This window comes from Temnothorax americanus, unplaced genomic scaffold (assembly GCF_048541705.1).
Source record: "Temnothorax americanus isolate GAGA-0224 unplaced genomic scaffold, ASM4854170v1 Scaffold120, whole genome shotgun sequence".
NCBI classification, from domain to species: domain Eukaryota; kingdom Metazoa; phylum Arthropoda; class Insecta; order Hymenoptera; family Formicidae; genus Temnothorax; species Temnothorax americanus.
In genome coordinates this window covers 245036-270454 of record NW_027509254.1, presented here as the reverse complement: position 1 = coordinate 270454, position 25419 = coordinate 245036, and the positions used below count along the sequence as shown (strand labels likewise).

Here is a 25419-nt window from a genome sequence, read left to right as displayed (position 1 = left end):
TACCTCGAAAAAAAACCCAAGTGGTAGTATCATTAATTTTATTCAAAAATAAATAAAATCTATTCTAACCTAGGTGGTAGTAGCTTTATTAATTTTTAAACAAAATTATTAAATTATAAAATAAAAATATTTAATTAAAATAAAATAAATAAATTTTTCTTGTAAAAAACTTGGCGCTGCTTTTTTAAGGTTCTAAAAAAGCAGCGCCAAGTTTTTTACAAGAAAAATTTATTTATTTTATTTTATTTTATTTTAAGGTTCTAAAAAAGCAGCGCCAAGTTTTTTACAAGAAAAATTTATTTATTTTATTTTAATTAAATATTTTTATTTTATAATTTAATAATTTTGTTTAAAATTAATAAAGCTACTACCACCTAGGTTAGAATAGATTTTATTTATTTTTGAATAAAATTAATGATACTACCACTTGGGTTTTTTTTCGAGGTAACAACCACGCGTGTACTTGGCGCCCTTTTTTACCTTTTTTGAAAAAGGTAATTTTGTACTGATATCATGCGTTTTGTAGTGTTACGCATCCTCTTCTAAAAAGGGCATGTCATCTATACGATCTATCGAATCTGTCGAAATATTGTTGTCGCTTTTCCGCTTTTCTCGTCCTGCTGCCGAGAGAGAGATCATCCTATAAATACTAAATAAATTATATACATGTATAATATAAATATAAATAATTTTAATTACACACACACACACACACACACACACACACACACACACACACACTACGTTTACGCGAACGTTACTTCTGTAGTAACTTACGATAATTCCTTCGCGTAAACGGGATTTTGTAGTAACTTACGATAATTTACTCCGCGTAAACGAGTGAATTATCGTAAGTTACTACAGAAGTAACACTCGCGTAAACGTAGTACACACACACACACAGACACACACACACACACACACTATCTGTCACGTATACTATGTTTACGCGAGCGTTTTACTTCCGTAGTAACTTATACGATAATTCCTCCACGTAAATGGAGATTCTGTAGCAACTTATGATAATTCATCCCGCGTAAACGAGTAATGCCGGGATTACGATGAATTTAACGTAACGGGACGCGACGGACGCGAAGTAACGTAACGTAAACTTGAAGCAGCGTGCATTTCAGAAATGATTTGACAGCTTGGTATGAATAGAAGGTTAAGATTAAGGTTATCTTTAAATTACGGCGATCGTAATTTCTTAAGTTCACGTTACGTTACTTCGCGTCCGTCGCGTCCCGTTACGTTAAATTCATCGTAATCCCGGCATAAATTATCGTAAGTTACTACAGAAGTAACGCTCGCGTAAACATACAGTTTGACAACTTTTACAAGGCAACATATACGTACGTGTTTGTACGATTTTGTAGATACACCTTCCTTCTTAAAGATCTCTCGGCATCAGCTCTTTACGGTCAATACTTATATATATTTCACTATCTGTCACGACGCGGCAACGGTCACGACTATCACACACTTAACACTTATCCTTTTCTAGGTTGTAAAAAACTGTCACGCACTGCGACAGTGCACGAGTGCACTCTCGTGTCAAAAATGGGAAAGTGACACACCAGCCGCCATTTTTGTCCGACGTGGACGTTTCTTAAAAAAAAATTTTCCACATTTGGTCTTTGCATTGCAATATCTTCGCTCGTAGGGCACGTAACGAAAAAAAAAGACTCTTATTTATAAATCAAACCCCAAGCTATCGATCGAACCTACTTAGAAGTTGATCCGTTCACTCGTTATTGAGATCTCAAAATCTCGGATACTCGCAACTCATACGTTCGCGTAAAAGAGTCACGGTGCGTCTCGCTTCGCGCGTACTTGGCGCGAGACACTACCGTGTCTCTTGATTTTGCATCTTCCCAGCCGGCTCTTTTTTTCTCTTCCTCCAATACTTTTTAAATGTCGGACATTCCGAATCCAGCGCCTCGTGTTCAACATTTATCTTCAAGTTGTACGTCTGATTTTTAAAGGTACAGTTTACACACCTCTTCTTTGCCGTTGTACATTCGTTCCTGCACATTTATAGCATGTTTCCTGCCTCGTGCAATTCTTGGCAATATGATAATATTCCCAGCATTTAAAACATTTTCTAACACTAATGTAATTAAAGATCGGACATTTTTGCCATCCTAAATTTATTTTTCCTCTGTTTATTAGTGATTTATGAGTGCTTTCATCCACTTCAATTATTACGGATCCTTGCTCAGTATCCTTATTTTTTCCTCTTAATATTTTCTTCACTAGGTGCAAAACAAGATTCTTCGCCAATTCTATTCTGCTTCTTGATTGTGTCTATCAGTTTATCATCCTCCATTTTCATTTCTTCTCCACCAACATTAATTATTTTAATCTTTGGTTTCCTCTTCTGTGGCTCAGAGACCTTGACCTCCTCGCCCATTGCCGTTTGTACCGTCGTCTTTAGCTTATCCTTCTCTTCTTCCGTCTCATATCCTAAGATCACTGTCCCTTTACTTCCCTTTCTTAATTTGGTAATTCCTATTTCCATCTTGGTTATATTAATTTTATCTTTAATTATTTTCTTCGTAATTTCACTGTCTTGTTGTACTTTAGGTTTTATAATCAAAATATTTTCCTCCTTCCTGTCTTTAATCACGTCGCTATATTTTCTTGACGCTTTACCAGATGGTCCATATGCCCCTTGCATCCACATTTTTCTTAATTTTTCTAATTCCTGTTTAATGCCTTCCATTTCCTCACGAACTATTACTTTTATCATTGACTTGATCTCCTTTTTACATGCTGTCTCATCTTTTAATTCTTTTACTGCTCTTACCAGCATCTCTATTTTTCTATTGATATCCCCTGCTCCACTCGTGCCTGCTACTTTATTCCCGCTGCTTGCCGCCGGACTCATTTTTGCAAGTACCGTTGTTCTTCCTGTCAAGGCCGCTGCTTTATTTATATCAACTACTTTATCACCATCACTAATAATGAATTTCTCGAATGGGCCAGGACACGACACCAATTCGCGGTTTTTATCATAAATTTTGTGCTTAGATACACAACCTGGATGGTAAAAAAGTTTAGCACAGGATTTGCATGCGATCACCTCCGTTTTTATCGCCTTCTTACATGCCGAGCATCGATACTCGGCGTATTCCTCGTTCATTCTGTTGATATCGGCAGAGACAGTTAATTGACTTGTCACTTTAACACGTCACTTTCACACGTCAGCGTTTTGTGTTCGCCGCTGATGTCTACCTGTCGTACGAGGCTTCGATGACCTCTGTACGAAATGCAGTTCTCGTGTCTATGTATCAACATATTCCGGCTAGATAACACTCATGGCTACCTCCGGTCTATGCAAATATTCGTTACACAACTTTTTAACACTCTCCCTCACTTCTAAACCACTCAAAAATGAACACTTTTACGGAGCGATGTTTCACACGTCTGCTTCTGCTGAGAGAGAGAGAGAGAGAGAGAGAGAGAGAGAGAGAGAGAGAGAGAGAGAGAGAAGTAGAGAGAGACGCTAAGTTACTCGTAGCGTTCATCTGAGAGATATTCAGATCTCGATCTCGTCTCTTCTCATCTCTCGTCTGTCTTTCTTGTCTCTTCTTTTCTCTCGTTCTATCTTTTTCTCTTTTCTCGGTTCTTTACGTGCCTTGTCTCTTTCCTTTCGTTTTCTCTTCTGGATCCCTTTCTCTCTCCGCTTTTGCTCTTTGCTGCGTTCGTTTGTGCTTGTCTTGTTTTGTTCTCGTTTTGTCTGCTCTGCGCTGTTTCTCTTGCGCGTGTTACTTGTTTCTCGGCTTTATACTTTCCTGCCTCTTCGCTCTTTCGCCCTCTCTTTTCTATGCTCTTTGCTCGTTTTCTCTGCTTGCGTCTTTACGTTTCTTCTTTTCTCTCTTTCCTTTAGCTTTTCTCTTGCTCTGTGGTTGTGTCGCTTGTCTTTCTCCTCTCTCTGCTTGAGCTTACATATCTCTCTCGCATTCTCTCCTCTCGCTCTCTTAATCTCTTCTCTCTCCTCGAGAGAGAGAGATATGCTGAGTGACTATGAAGCAGGGTATGGATGGATGAAAGGTTTGAAAGAGATAAGATTAGAAATGGAGAAAGAAAAGAGTTCAAATGTAAAAATTCATAATATATGTATTGTTCGAATAGTTTATAAGCAGAATCGTAACAGCAAAATGTAAAAACCGGAAACAGGATTTGACAAATGTATAGTTGTGTAAAGTCTGGCAGGCTAAACTGCTATGTAAGCACCAGAAGGTGAAGCATTAATAAATACTACTACAGTATATTCTTTACTTCTATTCTCTCTACTTACAGATACATTATTTTTTGATAATTACAAATATTAAATTTTATCAATTTGTTAAAATTAAATATATAAAAAATATAGAATATAAATTACTTATAAAATCTTTACACATTTATACACTCTTTGATTAAATTTTATTCTTAGAGTTCGAGTACTACTTGTGTAAAAGATTCTATTCTTTATGGTAATATTCTTTATGATAAAAACTACTTATAATAACATTTTGAATCCAGGTACTTATTTTAAAATTCGAAATTTATAGTTAGTCGGGATCAGTTACTTCACAAGTACAATGATCTATTATTTCTTACTAAATATTATTTAAATCTTAAGAAATAAAACTTGATTATAGAATTTGACTCGGATTAAGTGTACATTAAACTTGATCTTGATTTAATATATGTATATTGAACTTGATCCTACCCCTAATAAAGACGGTATTCGCGATCACCGCGATGACAATTCTCTCATCGAGAAGATCATCGAGAACGAAAGTGAGACTTACTTTATAGAATTTATTTATTGCGCTCGTTGCGCGTTTATAGTGGAGGTACTCTTTGTGACAAAAGAAGGAGTTGACACTTTGTCGACAAGATGCGTAATAAAATTACGCTTTACATGGGTACAACATTAATTGTTACTTACATTTTTCAATGTATAAAATCCTCTTTATGATGATTTCTTCAAACATTTACGAATATATGCTTTAAAATACGCGATACATACAAAAAATACCATGGTTTTTTTTAGAATAGTTTTTATTCGTATGCGCAGCTGAATTTACCCATTTCAGATTAAAGTATCAGCGTAATGAGAAAACCCGCGAAGTATTAAAAAAGATTCGTTTTTTTTGTAGAAGGGTCGCAGCCCCTTTCCGTAATCGATTAGATTTCAGCAAAGTTTCGCGGTCCTATTACAATCCCCTCGTTTCTTGCTCCGCCTTTATTCTTTCCGAGAGATAATCTTGTATCCCATCGCGAAGATCAATTTTCTAGTTTTCCCTCCACTTAGTGACACTTTGAACCCGTTGATTTTGCGGAAAGACACGCTTAGGATAACAGATTGGTATAAAAGTCTAATTTACGCGCTTTGGGTGCGAAATGTCAGGGTGCAAAATTTATGTAAACCTGAAAACCTCCTCTGAATTGCACGGAATTTATGCGAGAGAGTTTATTATATCGACAACGGTATCAGAAGAAATAACAGATATACATATATTCTTCTAGCCAATATCTCCGCTGATACAAATAGAAGCATATATATCTGCGACGCGAGTAAGACTTTCTTTCTCAAAAGTTTTGTTCACAAGGTTATACTTTTCCAAGAGATGAAGTATAAACTGAGGATTCGCAGAGATCACAAAAGGAATTAGCTTAAAGATTGTGAACATCGATAAAAAGGAATTTTTCAATCTGCGCGATATACTTTGAAAGAGAAATTTATTAGGATATATATGTTGAATCGATACAGAAACCTAAGTTATAAGCAAGAAAATATTGCGACCTTTTCAGTACAGTAAACTATTTTATTGTATAACCTTTTCGCATATTTTTATTAATAAATATGCAAATCTATGTATATATATATATATATATATATATATATATATATATATATATATATATATACGTTATATACGTGCGTTATGAGCTATTTTATGAAGTTACTTTCATTTTAAATAGTTAATTATTTAAAAACGATTACTACTTCCACAATGTTATTGACAAAAAATTTTAGAAAATTCCAAATTTCAAAAAAATTTTATCGAAAAATTCAATATTTAACAAAGATGCTTTTCGTGTTAAATCTATTACGACTTTGTTTGTCCTCTTATTAATTGAAAAAAATAAATTTTTTGTATTAACAGATAGAAATGCGCGATAGAAAATGGTCGCCAGAGTCTCAAATTCTCGCGCTGCCGCTGCTTTAAATGGCACAGAAATATCGATGTTGGAGAATGCATTTCAGAAAAGCGCGGCAAAATACCGAAAGAGACGCCAACTGTGTATTGCCTTTTATTCAGTCATTTTTCTTCCGTTTCTCCATTTCCACGGTTCTCAGTGCACGCAGATATTTCATCTATGGCATGATAAATTGATTTCTCTTTCATCAAAGCAATTTCGTCCTATTCGCTTTCACGTGTGTTATTTAAGGACATTTCCTCGATCTACGAGCTGTAAAGTTTCCGCGCAAATTCAGACCAAACAAAATTCTTCCAACTTTGTTAGAAATAAAGTAAGGAGATTGCGCACACGTTTATACAAAGTCGGAACAAAAATCGCGAAACCGATTTCCAACGCGAGACAACGAAACCCCAGAGCGCGAAATTGTGCATCGTTTCGGAGAAAAGTAACTTACTTGTATATACGGTTGAGGCTGCTGCGAGGACGGTGGAGGTGGAGGAAGAGGACCACCGGTTACCGCTGCATCTTGCTGCGGGGACGTGCGTGGTGGCTCTGAAAACGACACGATCTTGTTTACTCGATACGCCAAATTGCGTCGCGTAAATCACCGCTGTGAGATTTTACACGGTACTTTCTCGTCGGTGTCGGCGTCGAAAAAATAATGCTCATTAAATTCTATTTCGTGAGTTAATTTCTGTGCGCTATACGTATGATTAAAGAAACGGCTATTAAAAAAGCTTAAATCGAGCAAGAAAAATTAGCAAAAAATTTTCTGAAAACTAATTTCTCGCAGTTAGAATTTATTTTTTACAATTTTACTATTCCAACGTTCCATGGAATAAAACTGTGATCTCGGATGGATTAACTGAAATCAATTGCTTATACATATTTTAATTATATACCTACATAATAACAAAAAATAGATAAAAAAGTATCTGTTGTATTTTTTTTATATTTTGTAAAACTGCAACCCGCACCGAGCTAAGTTAAAATCAATTTTACGAGGTAACCCAAAAGTAAGCTAAATTAAAATTAAATATTCTTAATATATTGAAGCGCCGAGAAATAAGAGGATAATTGTAGTAAATATAGTTTGTGATTTTCATATTTTTAATTTGGATATTCAAAACCTCAAATCTTTAAATATTTAATTCACTATGATATATTTTTAATTAAAGATATATATATTTTAAGATATATTTTCACGAGCTATTAAAGATGTTTGTTTGTTTATGAGTAAAGTAAAAAGGATAGAGAGACATTTCCAGGAAGATGCATTGCAGAAATGCACGCGAACGAAAATACCGCAAATACCACATTGCGGTATGGCTTGCGTCTTTGTGCGAAGATTAATAAGTGAAAAAAGAAGAAAATGAGGAGTGACTGTGGAGCAAACGTCATAAGGGATGCTAATGATAACTACACATAATGCTAGAAAACTATTTTTTCTTTGTCAGAACGCACCTGTCACATGTGACCGTGATGCCGGAGACAGGTAAAGCTTAGGAAGGCAAAGCTTACCGAGTGTACGGAAGACGATCGGTCTACTTCGAAACTTCTTTCCGGCCCTCACGGCGGTTACGACCAGCTGATATTGCGTGTCAGCTCGAAGGCCGCTCAAGGTGACCGCTTCGCTATTTCCTGCGACCACCGCCACGACCCTGTAACTAACCACTTGCCGTTATGATTCTGATGTGTTTCATGCTTACGGTCGTTTTCGGCCCTCTTTCATGAAGATGTTCCCACTGATACAAGCGTAAAACCGTTACCTGAGAGATCTCCCTAATTCTGTATCATTATAATTACCATAAGACAATAATTCTCGCATTAATAAGATACATAAATTAATAAATAAAATTATTACAAATTACACATAAAAAGTACTTGAAGTAACTTTTTGTATAATACATCTTTTATATAGTATACGCGTACAAAGGATACTTTACAAAGGATACTTTTTTTATAAAATCAAATTAGTTTAGAAAATATTATACAGTATCAAAGTTGTAAAAAAATATATACCTATATATAAAAATTTCGAAAATCTGAAAAATGTTTAAAGATATTTTATACAAATTATGTGTACATGTGGTATTAAAAACTATTTTCCAGTACTAATAAAACATTTTTGGATCCACCAGGGTCCAGAAGCGTGCATCTTTGACACTGGTGTATTTTGAAAACAAAGCCCACAGAATATTTCTTTTAATTTTTTGTATTTACTTAGAAAAAAAAACCATGTATAAATCTTTAATTAAAAAATTGGCAGATATCATCTTTATGAAACACTGAATATAACACGATGAAATTATAATAACTTCAAATAATAGCAGATTTTTCTACTAGTACGTTTATACACCAAAATATCTAATTGTAAGTGGTTTACATCTCCGCTAATGTTATTAACAATTAACACATTTTTAAGCATTAGTACATTAAACATATCAATCATAAATAATTGTCAGTATCAGTTGACACATCAATGGTTTCTACAATTTAACGGATTTTTAAGGAATACACTTAACGATTATCGATAGCCGCAGTATTAATTTCTTGTCAGTGGTCATCTATAACATGCCACTAATGACCACATATATACATGTTTAATAATCCTTTTGTTCTTACATTATTTAAAAAGAGTAGCATACATTTTTGGATATTTAAGCTTCTCAAACAGGATATTTTTATTGTACAATAAATGATCTAATGGATTTACTATTTAATTGATAGTTAAATATATCGATTAGCTTTGATAACGTAATTGACGGTATGTCTCTCGATGTAGGGCATCACAATGCGTCATTATAATGCGGAATCATGGCGATAATAAAAGAACTCACATCGCGTTAATAAAAAGAATTATGGTGAAATGAAAAAAGAAAGAGCGGGACAATAGGGGAAAAAAATTAAACGGATTTTGTTCCATTCATTTCACATTTATAACAGCTACATCAATAAGAAGCATAAAGATAAAGGTATTTTTTGCTTGAAAGCATTTCTTAAGTAAGTATGTATTATATGATAATACATTAATTTTTAATAGATTTATAGTAACAAAGAAAGTATAATTAATTAAAAAACTACTTTTTTATACATTGCATGGAACAAATCTTTTTACAAATTAATTAAAAGACGGCGATACGAGTCAAGCGCGGTACGTGGTGCGCAACTAGAGAATTAATAGTTACAGAAGTAACGAATTACAATGTATATACGTATATACATATATTCCAACTTAATAAACTGCGCGCCGATTGTATGTCAGACTTGAAACACAGTTATCGTTGGAACATTAATACCCTTCCCTCCCCGGAATTAAATCTATACGATTTAATTATTTAAAAAACTGTAAAGGAATTATTGCGAAAAATAGCCAATATTCTCCAATAGCTAGAGGATCGTCACTGATCGTCACTCACTTTCGTCACTGTCGTGTCGGCGTGGCGAGGGACGACATCCCGAAAGGACCGGCAGCCGAGCTTGTGGAATTTGTGAGGCCACTACTCGAGCACCTCGTAACCCACGTTTGAGCATACTCAGCATACGTAAGATCGTTCTGACGGCCGGGGCCCTTCCGAGAACCGCGTAGAATCGCGGGAAGCATGCTAAGAGAATCGCGTACTGTGTCGCGAAGTATTTTGTAGCATCGCGTTGGTGCAGATGAGTATTACCGAGCCAGTATTTATTAAATGGAATATTGACGGAGGGCCCGGCCAACAGAGTAATGTGGGATCGCCCTGCCCGAATAATCGTACGCGGCCGACAGTCACCGTGTGATTCGTTGTAGTTTTCGTCGTGTCTTAGAGTTTCGTGTAATAGCGTTTTGTGTAATCATGGTGCGTAATGTAGCAAGGTATCCTTCGCGCCGAGGTGGACCGTATTGTCGCAGAACGGGGGAGGAATGTTCGCGCAATCACGTTCCGGGGCGTGAAGCACCTGTCTTGGATCTTTGGTGCTTTTCGCGGGAGGCCCGCGTCTAGCCATTTTGGGACTATTCGCGAGACGTCGCGGATGGTTATTCGGTCGTTGGAAAATCGTCGAGCGTATGTATCGTGTCTTGCGTTTGTGTAAACGCGTATTGTGTATTACGGTCGTGTAACTGCGTCTTATAAGTTGCGTCCTTAGGCTAATTTTCGCGTTATTGTATCTCATAGTCTACGCGTTCCGCAGAAAAATATCCGAGAAAAAAATTGTAATTTACCGATTCATTTTAAAGAAACCTGCCCATTTATCCTGAAGTAATCTTCTCTCTAAGATTGTAATTCACCGATTCAGTCTGAAACAACTCGCTGATGTATTCTCGCGTAATCTTTTCTGATGTCAAATACATTATATTTGTGTTATTGTTACTTGCGTGTGTTAACTGCGCTACGTTCCCTCTCCTCCTCCGACCGCGATTACCCGAAGAAACTCACACCTGACAGAATTGCGATCTTGTGGATCGTGGTGCGAGAAATCGCACCTGGCGCCCAATATTTCGAGGAATTATTTAGTCGAGCTACCATCTGGGTTTCTGAGAGTCTTGTCGTGATTGATTTGTTGTAAGATCATTAGTGAATAAAGCGACGACGCGCTCCTTCACGGCCGGCGAGACCGTGAGGACATCGTCGTTGTCGTCACACAATAAATGAAAAACAAAACAAGTAAAAATTTGATGCGCATTGTTCAATGGAGCAATTATAATTTGAGCAAAAGATAGGCATTAAATTTCAAAACGTTGATGCCATCATGTAAATTAATTGATAATTTTTGAAAATCTTTAACAGCAAGACACGATGGAATCGCCGTGTTTAATATAATGTGATTAATGTAATGTTAATAATTAATATAATAGCTTTGTACAATATAAGTACAAAATAATGTTAAATGCAAAAAATTATTTCAATGCATTATTATTAATTCCTTGAAATCGTAAATCACTAAAAAGTCACTTAACAGATTAAACTTTATAAATTTAGATAGATAACAGAATGACCTATCAATTAATTATAAAACAATCATATTTTAATAGAACTTCAATGTGTCATCTATTTATTAAGATAATAATGTGCATTTAAAAGTTAATTGTAAAAAAATACGGCGTCTAATTTTTTCTTAATTTGAAGAACAGAATTCCATTTGCGAGAACCAGTACGCAGTTGCATGATTTTTGCAGTATATTAACCCCTAACAAAATATATCGTATCCCGAAAAGAATGCTGTCACAACTCAAAAACTTTTGATTTTGAATTAAGCCCATAAAAAGTATGCCTAAGGTTTTCTACATGCTATAATAGTATTATAAGTCTATATGCAAAATTTGATGCACGGAACGGGAACAGAAGTGTCGTTATTCTTTTAAACCGATTAAGTTGCGGTCGCTGGATAAATAAGTGAATAAATATAGTGAGTGTCACAGTACTTCTACCGAAACAACGTCACAACTTGAAAATATTTTAACTTGTGACAGTCTTTTACTACGAGATAAATCAATTTTTTCAAGCAAATTCATTTGGCAGCAATTTAAAAAAAACAACTGAGAATGAGATTGTGGAAATGACAGACATTAAAATTATAAAAGTAGAAAAAAATTGTCTTTACACTAATTTTTTTAAAACGTCTTTCTCTCAGCAAACAAAAAAGTACTGGTAAATAATAGAAGAAAATAAAAAAAGTCTTTCTCTGCCCAGAATTATAACCGGCGTACTTAAAAAAATTAATTATAGGAAACAAAAAGAAAGCTGATATTCGAGAACTTCTCAAAGACGATTATATTCCAAAATTATCGTACTTTTTACGAGTTTATTTTTTAATAATTCCATTAATTTAATTAATTTTTTAATAATTTGATAGTTTTTTTTAAGAATAATAATTACTATGTTTCTTCGAATACTGTTTAAGTTTTGTAATTTATTAATACTTTATTATTTTGTTACGTTCGAACTTATTTTATAATACATTGATTATCTTCAAAAGTGTAATTTATTTCGTATTCTTTCTACTTTTAAAGCCTATAGAAGTTTAATAAAAACATATCTAACTATTGATGCAAGAACAATTACAAATCTGAAAAATCACCCTATCGAGGGGTGCTGGAAGTCTTGAGCCAGAATTTTTTAGAATCATACCAAATTTCTTTAAGAAACAGTATAAGTGTCATAACAAAATATCGTAATTGTAATCGCGTTAGTTATCTCACAATTCAAAAAAATTATATTAAATTTTTGTTACTTTCTTCTGAAAATTGTGAATTTTTGAGTTGTGACAGTATTCTTTTCTGTGTGGAATATATTAAGCTGTGCTATTTTGCTATGAGCTCAATCCCGGATTTTGTGAATTTTGCTTTCACAACTTATCTCTTCGTGATCTTTCTTCGATACTACCTTAAGAATTCAGAATGCAATCTGTATCCTTGTGAAGACGCCAGCAAGATCATTTTCTCATAGATTGTATCGAGGGTTATCAAAGTGCAGCTTCGATTTATCGTTGCTACGGTTCGACAAATCCCACTCACACGCAGAAGGCTCGTGTTACGTTACAACCGACGTCAAGACGCGTAATTTAATTGGCGACATCGAATGTACCGTTAACAATCATGGAAGATCAAGATTATCAGAGTATATATAATTTATCGTCATCATCCGAGTTCCGCTTTATAGTTTATTATTATACATATAGAATTATTATTATTATTATTATTATTATTATTATTATTATTATTATTATTATAAATTGTTTGCGTAAATATATTGCAACATATTTTTATATTATATTTTAGATAAAGATAAAATAGTTCGTCAAGTACAATTTGTATAAAAACTGTTCTAAAGCGAACGAAAAATAGAACAGAAACAGTTCGGTTGAACAAAGTTGGACCGCAAATCAGTTACAACGCACGTTCCCGGGGAAGCAAAATTTTCCAATTGACCTATTTAATATATCCCCTTTCGTGTGCATTCTCGTTGTTACGTAAGGCCATAATCTCACTGGCGTAAGTGTACGTTGGATTTTACATATAACGAGGCCCCGTAGCACTGGACTCCGTCTTATCATGGCAAAGATCGATGCTATGCATTTGCGCAAAGCACAAAAGCACTTTGTGCTTTGAGTACATTTAGGTAAACGAACGCTGCAACAGGCCGTCTGACCTTCTCATGTTCGCGTTTCAATAAATCAGCGCACAGGGTGTATGTTATCAAATGTATCTCCTCTCACTTTAAAGAGAAAGAGAGAGAGAGAGAGAGAGAGAGAGAGAGAGAGAGAGAGAGAGAAAGAGAGAGAGAATAAATATTTCTCTATTAAAAATGCCAACAAAATTTTTTTCTGGATTATGACCTACAAAAATTCTAGAAATGCTTACAAATTAAGCTTTAGGAGAGCAAATACATAATTATAAATCTATTTTATATACATAATGTTTCCTAAGCAAGTACAAAAAATTGACGGATATTCCATGGTTTATTATAGGAAGAAAAGGTTCTATATACAAACATATGCCCTAAACTGCTTTGCTTTCAAAATACAGGATGTACTGGAAAATAATTCTCAATATCACACACATGTACGCGTACCAAATTTGTATAAAATATCTTTACAAATTTTCCAGATTTTCGAAATTGTTATGTATATATTTTTACAACTTTGACACCTTGTATTTCGAAAACAAAACAGTTTAGGGAACATGTTTCTAGGATGTTTACTTTTTTTTCCTAAAATAAGCCACGGAATATTTCCTTAAATTTTTTGTACTTGAGAAAATACTCTGTATACATAATGTTATAATTTTCAACAATCACGTTTCAAGGTTGCAAAAGATAAAAAAAAATTTTAATTAAATATTTTTACTATAGAAAAATATGCCTCCCTTGTGTATAAAAAAGATTTTAAAATATTTTAACTTTTTAAAATAATTTTCAATAAAAAAAAAGTGGAGCAGTCAATAAATCATATTTTAGTAATAGAACATAATAACGGTTTAGCGCAAATTTGACGTTCTTTTTTGTTTACGATTTGTGCAAGTTGAATTCTATACGTCTTTCATTCCTAATGGTACATTGCCATTCGTGAATCTCGCGAATCCGATTATTCACCGTTGCTCGTAAAACATATTTATATTAATAATTATATATTAACATTTCGCGAGTTTGTTAGCACAGTAACATTAATGTACACTGTGCACTGTAGACAATTCATCAAAAATTAATGATTTTGTAAATTTAATATAGATACCCTAATATTGAGGTAGATATAATATTGAAAGAGAATGAAAAATCAATACTTATTGTTTGTTAGTATATACAAACGGTATATATGTTTATATATTTAATCAGTCGTATGCATTTATCATTTCAATAAAAAGAAGGAAGCAAACAAACACGTAAAGTGCAGAAGTAACTAACACATGAAGCGTGAACTAAGGGTGAATACTAAATGATGACTTGTAAATATATGTATATAAGCTATTGCCAACAGTAACTTGTACAAAAGTTTACTCTAAACAGGTGCGGAATTAACCCTTTCCCGCATGCATGTCACGATAAACTCGATTCCTCTGCCGTGTATGTACAATAACTCGTTCTATTGGATCTAGTTAAATTAGTTACAAACTACTGTCGAATAGAGTTGCAGTCCTTGACAGAATGAATAAACTTGTCAACAAGGTCTTCTACAAAATTACTTTTATATCAAGTATATATAGTTATTTTAGTTATTTATAATATATGTGCAAAGAGGCTCAGAATTTCTTAACACAGAAAAAAAAAGTGTTAAATCAACACTGATATATTTGTATACAAGGTGTTTCCGGACATTTGCGACAAAGGAGTGCTAGATCTTGGTAAATTGAATAATTTTTGTTGAGTAACCGGCCTCTTTAAGACGCTAGACTGCGTCGCGCATTCGCCGGACTTAACGTGCCTTGATTTTTTCTTATGACGGAGACATGTAGAAAGTTTAATGTATGTACAGCGACCCCTGTCGATATCCAAAATGAGCTCATCGACAGGATAATGAACGCATGTGATTTGATTTGCATACTCCTGGAATTTTCCAGATCAGTCAATGCATCGTAGATGCAATGCTTATATTGAAGTTGCAGGTCGCCATTTTGAACATTTGTTGTAATAAAATAAACAAAATAAAACTAAAAGACATCTGATTTTTTTAAATTTCAATCTAATCATACAAAAATCAAACAGCGTTCAAAAAGGCTAAAAACGATGCCTAGAGTCTTAAGAAGGCGCCGCCGGACAAGGATTACTACAAAAATTGTAATTCAATTTATCAAGAAGTATTCCGTTAAGTAAATGTCCGAAGAAACACCTGTATACGCAAGAATATACCTATATGTAACCCTCCATTCCTCTCGTGTTAGGCGAGAGCTAACATTACATCTTATTTCTTAAATTGTATACATGTGGCATAAAAGTTAACTCTGAAACTTTTTGACTTTCCATTTATAATCTTTTAGATTATATTTATATAATTATTTTTCAAAATTTTGTTAATAAAATTTTTAGATTATTAGATTTTGAAAGTGCTAACATGATATATCTATGCGCAGCGCTCATGTCAAGAGCAAATACTTACAAGGTGACACTACGCGCTGCTCTTCGCTGATTTTGATGAAACTTGCAGCAATTGTAGGAAATACTATGTAGTGAATACCTGTAAAGCCGTTTTTTTTAAATGAACCCTAAGAGCCGAATTATAAACAATCATAGATGGATTTTTCCGTTGGTGTATCCATATTAAGTCTTATCTTCTATTCTCGCGATTGAAGTGAAACTTTGGGAAATGATTTAAGCATGCCACAGGAATATTTAAAGCTAATCAGATTTGCTGCAAAATTCCTAGAAGCACCAGAATTCAGAATCATTATTGGTGGCTTGGCAGGGTCTGCCGCCTAAACTAATAATTATATTTGCATGTATTTCTGTGGATAATGTTCCTGAATGTTTCCACAAAAATGCTTGCTTGCAACAACTAGCAACAGTTTTGCAGTTTGCTACTCTTCTACTTATTCATGATCTATAAATCAATTTATTTTAAGCAAACAGTGCTTGAAACAGTAGTGCTTCTTACAGTTTGGACGGTAGACTTCACCTAGAGAGCCTCCAGGGAGAGACTGGCCAAAAGGCGAACTGTTTCTATCTTTATTTACATTCAATCCGGAAATAAGAAAGACGGAGGTATTAATATGAAAATGTAGAGAGAAAAACAGGATTTCTACTTTTCCTGTTTGCATGCAAATGGCGGCGAATTGACCAGTCTCTCCCTGAAGGCTCTCTATAGACTCCACCAAGCCTTAACAATGATTCTAACTTCTGGTGCTCCTGGCAATTTTGCAGCAAATCTGACTAGCTTAAATGATCCTGAGGCATGCTTAAGTCAATTCTCAAAGTTTTATTTCAATCGCGAGGGTAGAGGATAAGCGGCTTAATATAGATACGCAGCGAAAAGATTCACCTATAATTGTTCATAACTCGGCTTCTAGCGTCTAGTCAAAAAAACGGCTTTACAGGTATTAACTACATAATATCTGTCTTACAAGTTTCACTAAAATCGGTAAAGAGCAGCATGTAGTGTCCCCTTGTTAGAATCGACGCGACTCGTGCTGTTGCCAAATGAAAATTTTACTGTTTTAGATTGATGTACTGAATTACCGATCGATGTTTCATCCTCTTGTTCTTACAAGACTGTATTTGGACGCTACTATTTCCAACGTCTGTTAACCTATATATATAATCAACCGTTAACTTTCAGAATAGCCAACTTCTATTGACTATTCTGAAAAGTTAGTGGTCGGTTAGAGTTTAACAGACGTTTATAGTGACTCTTTATCTGAGAAAACTATGTGGCAATATCACACGAATACAGTGACAAACATACAAGGACGGCGCAGGGCTAACACGAGGGCACTGACACGTTCGTTTGGCGAATGAGGGCAATGGAGGAGTAATCTTGAAATGAGATTATATTGCGACTTGCTTGAATGAAGTCATTTATATAGTTCAACGAAGTTTTTTATACGAATTCAATCAAGAAAAAAAGTTGAAATAAAAAGTTAAAATTCTTATAAGAAAATCATACATTCTTGCGTATATATAAATATATCAGTGTTGATTTGATACTTTTTTTTGTGTACTAAAACAGCTTATAATGTTTTACGTAGCTTATTTTAGATAAAGATAATTCTAGAAAGCATTTTAGTTTTAAAATGCAAAAGTAGGAAAATTCCGTATTATTTAGTTTGTTCGCTAATGATGTATTTTTGTGATATTTTTGTTGTTATGTATGTACATTAGTACTTCTATAATGTTTTCTTTATACGTGAGAGAGAGTCTTAAACGCTACATTTTTACTGGAATTTAAATTAAAATTCTGCAAATTACTTTGTTGTAATATGTTATATAGTTTTGATACTGCTTTTCATTACAAAATTTTTACATTTTTAGCTTGGTAAAGATTAAAACTTTTTATAAAAATATTAGAGGATACCTTAATTATATTGTTTTTTTTTTACTTAGCTTTATTGCCACTACGACATGTTATTAAACTTACGTTATTATACGAAAATCGGGAAAAATTAAATACAAGAAATTAGATATTGATCGTAATAGCACGAATGAAACCTATCACAACCTACCATGGTAAACATCATCAATAGGTACATTTGCGCATTGAATGAGGTCTTTGTTCCGGTGATAAACAAAACACACGGCCTTTAATTATTAACTCGTGAGTATTTGCATTGTATGTCGCGCTGTATGCCGTGTTGCCTAATCCAAGAATATAAATTATATACAATATGTAATATGTTTTATTATCTTTTTCATCTTTCTAAGATATGTTATTTTGCAGAATCTAAAAAACTTTGTTCACGATTAGGGGAGAATGGAGGAAATATGGACACCGGGTAAAACTGGACACTGCTATTTTGGTATTTTCCTGCGTCATCCCGGTCCGTACTCTTCCGCGATAGTGTCACATGTATGGGCTCGAGTCAAGCCCACGGGCTTGCAGAAAGGGTACGGCCGAATGACAGCAAAATACCAAAGTGGCAGTGTCCGGTTTTACTCGGTGTCCGTATTTCCCCCACTCTCCGCTACAGTAAACAGCACGAATTAAGTTGATAAATTAAGAAACTTTACTGATTAATAAACATAAAAAATTAAGTAGAGATAAAAAATAAAAGGGTTTTTTTTAGATTGACACGTTATTTCAAAATACATTAAATTCATTTTGAGAATTGAGAGTTAATAAGTAAAATATGATAATAGATCGATTCTGTTGATCTAATTAAAATATAAAATATTATATAATGTTTTAAAATATGCAAGTTCGTAATATTTGTTATATGTCACTTGTTTAAAATGCGACGTATTTGGCGAGCACTCATGGGTTAAGCAAAAGAAAGTTGTTTGAAGAAAAAGCGGGAATACCTGTCGTCATAATTCCTGTGCCGCAAAAAGAGGTAAAGATCTCAATTAATATTGAGTCCTCTTCGAATTGACGTGAATATCGATTTGACATCGCTCGCCCGGTTTATATATTCTTCTGTAAATCTATCTCTAAACCTATCCTACTGTGATTTATCTGCACGTTTCGGTACATCTATCGATCCGATAAAAGCAAACACACGCGGACCGCAAATGTGTTCCTAGAATGCAAAATCTAATTGTTTTCTTAGGCACGCCAAAACATACCGCGTATGATGTGTGGACGGATATTTAGATTAATCGCTCTGAAAAGTTATTTCGTTGTAAAAATAAAAATCGTGCAGCCAAGCTTATATGATCTACTTTCGTAATTTATGCTATTTAATCGCTTATTTCATCAATTTATATGTTATCCAGCTATAAACAGATCCTATTTTAGCTATTCAGTGATAGAAAAATGACATTTATAAAAAAGATACTTATAAAACTAATATATGCCCTTATTTATTCTATAATATATTTCTCTAAAATAAAATAAGCTTTTAATGCTGAAGCCCTCAATTTAATATTGGATAATAAATTGTCAGGCTTATTTAATCTAGCTGAGCTTAAAAAAATTGCGCAATAATAAATAATATTACAAACTAAATCTTCAGATTAAGAAGAAAATTTGAAACACAGATAAAGATAGATCCAAGTATGATTAACGACCAAGGAAGAGTTAAAAGGTCTTGCTCACTAATATTTATAAAATAATATACATATTATATATAATAATATATGACATATTATGTCTAATCTTTCATCAATATATTCCTCACATGCCATCTACTATAAAGCTAAATTAATAAGAGCGTACTAGTTAAATAATTTTGCTTCTAATTCTAAACGATTAGATATACAATACGCGATTATATTCAGAGAACATCTAGATGTTCTCGACGATTAAAGAAAATTATCGATGGCATGTAATATGCGTGCTGTTGTATTAAACACTCACGAGATCAGGTATACGCGTCACGCACAACCCGACCTGCTTACTATCCTCCTCGACCCTACCCTCCAACAAGCACCTACGGGCACAAATGGTCTGGCACAAACGGCAACATTAAGTAGGGGAGACCGGGGCTCGTTGGCACAAGAGGCAAGTTGGTAATGCGTTCCGTTTACGTATTTATAGCGAAAAAAACAATGGAAAAGTTATCACAAAATATCTCTTATATGACATAGGTACTTTTTCCAAAGTTTTATTTTAATCAAACAAGTATTACAATAGAAAAAAAGAAAACTCTGATTCAAGAGGTGGCAAGTGAATTTTCGAGCGTTTCAAAATATCGTATTAATGTTCTTCAGCTTGAGAAGTAAATCAAAGTGACAAAAGAAAAGTTTCGGTTACTATACGACAAGTTATTTTGACTAACAACAGTAATTTATTGTAATAAATAACTGAAATAAAACGTATGTAGGGATGGGGTATGTTGGCTCATATCAGACACGCTTAGCTTGACTTATTGTGAGACCTGTTTGAGCATGTGATTTGCTACCTACAATGCTGATAGAAGCTAGATATATATTTATAGTAATATTTTTATGTTGAAGAAAGCTACATTTATAAAATAGTTTACAATTGTTTTTCTGCAACAGTGTTTTGCTATTCGATCATTACAAAGTAACTTTAAAAGATACAATCTTTATCAAGTAGTACGTATCTGTTGCCCGTTTTGTGTTTCTATTACGTATCATTAATTTAACATTTGTCGCATAGCCAACTTACCCTACTATCGGGGCAAGTTGGCTACAATGCAGCATGTTCGTATTTCACTTATTACAAAGAAACTATACAGTATACAGGAGCGTTCCTGGCATGAAACTGTAGAGAAAGGTTCTCTCTATCATATTAGTAATGTTTAATCATGATAATTAGTTGTATGAAAACTCAAATGCCAAAATTGTGAAAACAGTGCCAACAAACCCCGGTCTCCCCTATGTTGTCGTTGTGAAACTTTTTATACATATACATTTATACCAGATTCGATAAACCTAAATGTCTGCAATGCGACAGTTTGTCGCGATCCGCGACATGTAAGTGTGTCAGCGTTTCAATTGTGTCAGTGTGCGAGAGGAAGGAAAGATAAAAGAGAGACATGTAGATTTTCGAACGAACGAACGAAAGTGATGTGTGTTATTCTTCGATTCCTCAGTTATACATATATAAAACAGGACAAATATATAATAATTTAATTCGAGGAATTGATGTCGACCTCTTTTTTGAATAAGCAAAATTTTTCTTGTCGAATAAGAGCAAATGATAAAACTCGCGCGTTTTTATTGTTGAACGCAACGTAGAAGGAATTGTACGCAAGACGCGATATCGACAATATATAAGAACCATAAAGTTTGCAAAAGACTAGAGTGACTTTGAAGTTGAAAAAGATTCGCAGCGATATTACTTGATAAGTCAAAATTTCTGTGTATAATTTCCACGTTTTCGAAGAACAATGTGTGAAGAATAATAATTAATATAAATTTAGGCGTTATGAAGGATGTAATCACAGCAAATGGAACATTTTATTGGAAAATTTCTATTTCTTTCGAAAAAAAACCTGATACCCGATAGAACGCGGCACTTTTTATTCGGATGCTGTTTGCGCGGTGCAAGATAAAAATCTGAATCCTTCCGCGCGTTACTCGCAATATCGGAATCGTTGGAACGCACCTGGCGTCGGTTGGCTTGTACGTGACGTCGTATTTCTCGACCTGGTCGACCTGGCTGGTACTCCAAGACACGCGCACAGACGTCGGATTCAGGAACATCACCGTTATGTTTTCCGGGACGCCGGGAATGCCTGTCACCGAGCCTGCGAACAATCAATATGGAGTATGTATGTACATACCTGTCGTTATACGATAATATCCGCTCGCCGGCTGTAGGTATTAAAACTATCCCCATTTCTTTGGCGCGAGTCCCTCGACCGATCAGGAAAGTAAAATTCATTCTTAGGAAAAATTTAAATCGATCTTTCTTAATGAACTGTTAACATTCGACTTGTATAGCCGCCTATATTAACATTTTTTTTAATATTTTTAAAATTAGAATTTACATTGAGAGATAAGTGTTTGTATTTGCCACTATAATTGCATAGTAAAATAATCGTGGTTGAGGTTCTTATTTGTGATTATCATTATTTATGATTATTATTGCTATTATTGCTAATAATAATAAAAATAATCTTATATAAGTACACGGTTTTTTCGATTTTGGTCATTTTTATCATTTATAATACGACTTACATAAATCATAGGTTATAGTGAATAAAATCATGTTATGGGTAAATAAATGCATGCTAAAGCTATAAAAACAATAATGCAATATATTGAGTCAGCTATAATTCGCATTGTTAAAAAAATAACTATAAAAATGTAGTTGGCACTAAAAATTATGGTAATTATGGTGAAATTGTGGTAACTATTTTATTTAATAGTAATAGGTATTTAATAGTAGGTAACTATGTAATAATACCTATTTAATAGTAAAATTGTGTACAACTATTTTTTCTCTCAATGTATCACTATCTGTATTTTGTAGATTGTGTGCCAATAAATCCAATCTCTTTTTTGCTTATATTAATGCAAAGAGTTTATCGCGAATCTTGTCTCACTCTGTACGCATTTTGAAAACATTCGGATCTCTCAGGAGACGTTCGAGCAATGCGAGAGGCACAAGCCAAGCTCTACTTAGAAGTTAGTGTCTCTCATAAGGCGAAACAAGCGAGTACTTTGTAATACGAATAAAAGTAAACGTTGCGAGAACTGTTCAATCCTCTCAATACTTTCCACAAAGATTCCTTCAACAGCTTATAAAATATTTTAAATGCTTTCCGTAGTTTCTGTTTTACTTCTTCGCTCACCTACGAATCCAGCTCCTTGGAGGATTAGTATTGTAGCCCAAAGGACCATGCCGCCAGGATGGCGGGCCGGATATGGACCGCGTATCCTTCCGCACACGTGTCCGTCTCCACTTCTGCTTCTTATTGTAGCCGTGCGTCTTTACGGTGCAGAAGCAAGACGTCAGTCTGCGCATACAATTAATTCAAATCTAAAAAAATCTAATTCAAACTTTACAAGAATATTTGTTTTTCAGGATCTGTAGCAAAATATCATCATCTAATCGTCGACTCGAAATGAAATATTTCCTTTGAAATTATAAGCAGAAATTAAAGCAGCAAATTCTTCAATTTTCAAAGTTCTTTAATTATGTCTACGATGGGAATATCGATGCAAGGTTTTGCAAAAGCAATCCTGGAGAAATTCTTAAAAGCGATGTAAGGTTTATTACCTGTACATGCATCTTTTCGAGCGTTCCGTGTCTTCTATCCTCCTTTGTCGTGCTGCATCCTTCTTCTCGGGCTACGTCATAATAATGATAGCGCGAGATTACCGCTTCACAGTACATTATTCAGCCGTGCGTTTCATTTGCCAATGGTATCCCCGATGATCCGTTCGCGAGCTCATCCTAGATTACAGCTGCAATAATGCACAAACAAACCGTTAATTCGCAAATAAATTTACGTATCTTTTGAAATTATTATGAAATCACTATCGAACTAATAGCTGCTAGAATGATAATCAGCATAAGATAATTGTTTGAGCAAGATTTGTTTTAAATATTTCAATAGTCCACTGGAAAGGCAGAAAGCAGCAATAACACTTCAGTCATATCTTCAACATAATACAGAGTCGTTTCTAAGTAAGTAAAAAACTGAAAGGGATATTTCGTGACTTATTTTAAGAAGAAAAAGCTCTATATAAACATGTGCCCTAAACTGCTTCGTTTTCAAAATACAAGGTGTCAAAGTTGTAGAAAAAAACGAAAATTTCGAAAATCTGGAAAACGTTTAGAGATATTTTATACGATATGCGTACATGTGGTATTAAGAACCATTTTCCAGTACCAATGAAACACTTTTAGATCCACCAGGGGCACGCGTTTTTGCCACTTTATATTTTGAAAACAAAGCAGTTTAGGACCTATGTTTATAAAACCTTTTCTTTCTAAAATAAGCCACGGAATATCACCTTCAGTTTTTTATACTTACTTAGGAAAGACCCTGTATATTACAGTATATTAATACAAATTTGTGTAATCTGTTTCGTCTTATTAAAATCATTATCAAAATATCATTTATTTTACGCGCGCTTTAAAAATTCAACAGCCAAAGCATCGGACGCGCAGTTTTTTCATATCTAAAAAATTACGTAAAAAATACTATAAATAAACAATTACATCTCGACTGCATCTAACTGTTTGTATCTGAAAAGATTTCGATTGAGACGTTGCTGGCTTCGCGCACTCACGAGAAGAATCGCACTCGTAACGTTCGAATCGAATCGGGTCACGACGGAACACATATCCGGCAGAGGCTCGCGTGGGCCAATAATAAGAATCGCGTGGCCGATAAAAGGACCAGACGCGGATCAGATGTCTCAGCAATTTGCGCGGCTGTCTCGTACGAGTCGTCGAGCGACGCCGACTGACCTTTCCTCCGGATTACGTGGCCGCGGTATACCGCGGCTGCGGTGCCGGGTGCCGTGCCAACGAAAATACAACGGACAAAAGCCGCCTCCGTTCGGTGGTGCCCGCCTCGGCGAGCCGCGGGGCTTGCGAGCAACAAATGGAGCTTGCGGCTTACGTTGGGCCGCCTTTATACTCCGGCGGCCGCCTACGAGCAACGGCTTCGCGCGCTTACAGTGGCGTAAAGTCGTGGGAGAAGAGTTTGTTTAAGGGGACTAGGCAAGGTTAAAATTTTGAAAAAATCGATTTTCGGTTTTTTGCATATTCCGATACTGTGATTCTTTAGAAATATCTTCCCGTTTGTTTTTTTAAAAAATTCGCAAAATTGAGGTCAGGAGAGCGTAAAACGTAATGTGGCGCGCGGCCGGCCGAACGCAGATATTCGCGCGGTTGGTCCGGTCTGAGTATTATTCTAATTTCTAACGTTCTCTATGCAATATGTAAAATTAAGTTTTAATTTGTAACGACGCATTAAAGACGACCTAATAATAAAGTCGAAACGTTTCTGTTTCTAATAATTGTATATATTGCGGTTGACACAAAGAATAATAAACACGCACATCTAGCTCGGCTTACATGCTCTATTCTGTTTATTATTTTGTTTTTAATTTTTACCTCGTTTAAAGTTTATACATAATCGACTCCCAGAGAGGTTGTGCTAATGTATTGAAAGTTTGTCGTATTACAATCGCTTTATTACAAAAATGTCTTCGTCAGAGAGCGGAAAAAAGAAATCGGCGCCGTATGTCCGTCCAGGGCGACCGCGTAAAAAACGCTTCCAAGGCAATCAGATAGTGAATAAAAATTACGAGAAATTGGACGATAATCCGGGGCCATTCACTGCGTCGAAGAGGAAATTTTTGAACCGCGTGAGTACGACCGTTCTAACATAAATATTGTACCGAAACTTTGAATGCGATTTTCTCGAAACTACATTTTTTGATGATTTTACCACGATATCTCGAGAACCGATAGAGATATCAACTTGAAATTTATACAGGAATTGTAAAACACTATGACGCATGAATTATACCTAAAATCAGATTGAAAAAAATATTGCTACAATTTTATAATAACAAATAACTCGAATTTTTACAAATTTTTTTGTTTTTTGGATGCCATTTTGTTAATTTTATTTTTATTTTTAATTTTTTAGGTATAATCGATAGAGAGAAGCCTAAGAAGAAGAAATATTCTTAGAATTTGCCAAAATCTTTATCCGTTCGA

General features: G+C 34.5%; 2 protein-coding genes across 14 annotated transcripts in view; both read right to left on the bottom strand.

Moving 5' to 3' along the window:
- The window catches only part of LOC143893518 (uncharacterized), a 77443-nt gene extending 53135 nt beyond the window's left edge, over nt 1-24308 (bottom strand). For 4 of the 10 annotated variants that reach the window (XM_077399002.1, XM_077399009.1, XM_077399008.1 and 1 more), the window contains exons 1-6: nt 23905-24146; nt 22957-23144; nt 22529-22693; nt 21337-21478; nt 7666-7868; nt 6656-6753 (exon numbers count right to left, since the gene is read on the bottom strand). In XM_077399002.1, coding sequence (XP_077255128.1) covers nt 6656-6753; nt 7666-7868; nt 21337-21478; nt 22529-22577 — 492 coding nt within the window. In that variant the 5' untranslated portion in view covers nt 22578-22693; nt 22957-23144; nt 23905-24146. The other 6 variants (XM_077399007.1, XM_077399010.1, XM_077399003.1 and 3 more) reach the window with 5 other exon arrangements.
- LOC143893519 (uncharacterized) lies at nt 381-3432 on the bottom strand. 4 transcript variants are annotated; one of them, XM_077399015.1, is made up of 3 exons: nt 1729-3432; nt 1357-1608; nt 381-649 (listed from the first exon to the last, which is right to left on the bottom strand). In XM_077399015.1, the coding sequence occupies exon 1, from the start codon at nt 3143-3145 to the stop codon at nt 2228-2230; it is 918 nt and encodes a 305-aa protein (XP_077255141.1). In that variant the 5' UTR covers nt 3146-3432; the 3' UTR covers nt 381-649; nt 1357-1608; nt 1729-2227. The 4 variants fall into 4 exon arrangements, with proteins under 4 accessions (XP_077255141.1, XP_077255138.1, XP_077255139.1 ...); XM_077399012.1 differs by having other exon boundaries at nt 1357-3432; XM_077399013.1 differs by having other exon boundaries at nt 381-640; nt 1357-3432.
- Nucleotides 24309-25419: the final 1111 nt, after the last annotated feature.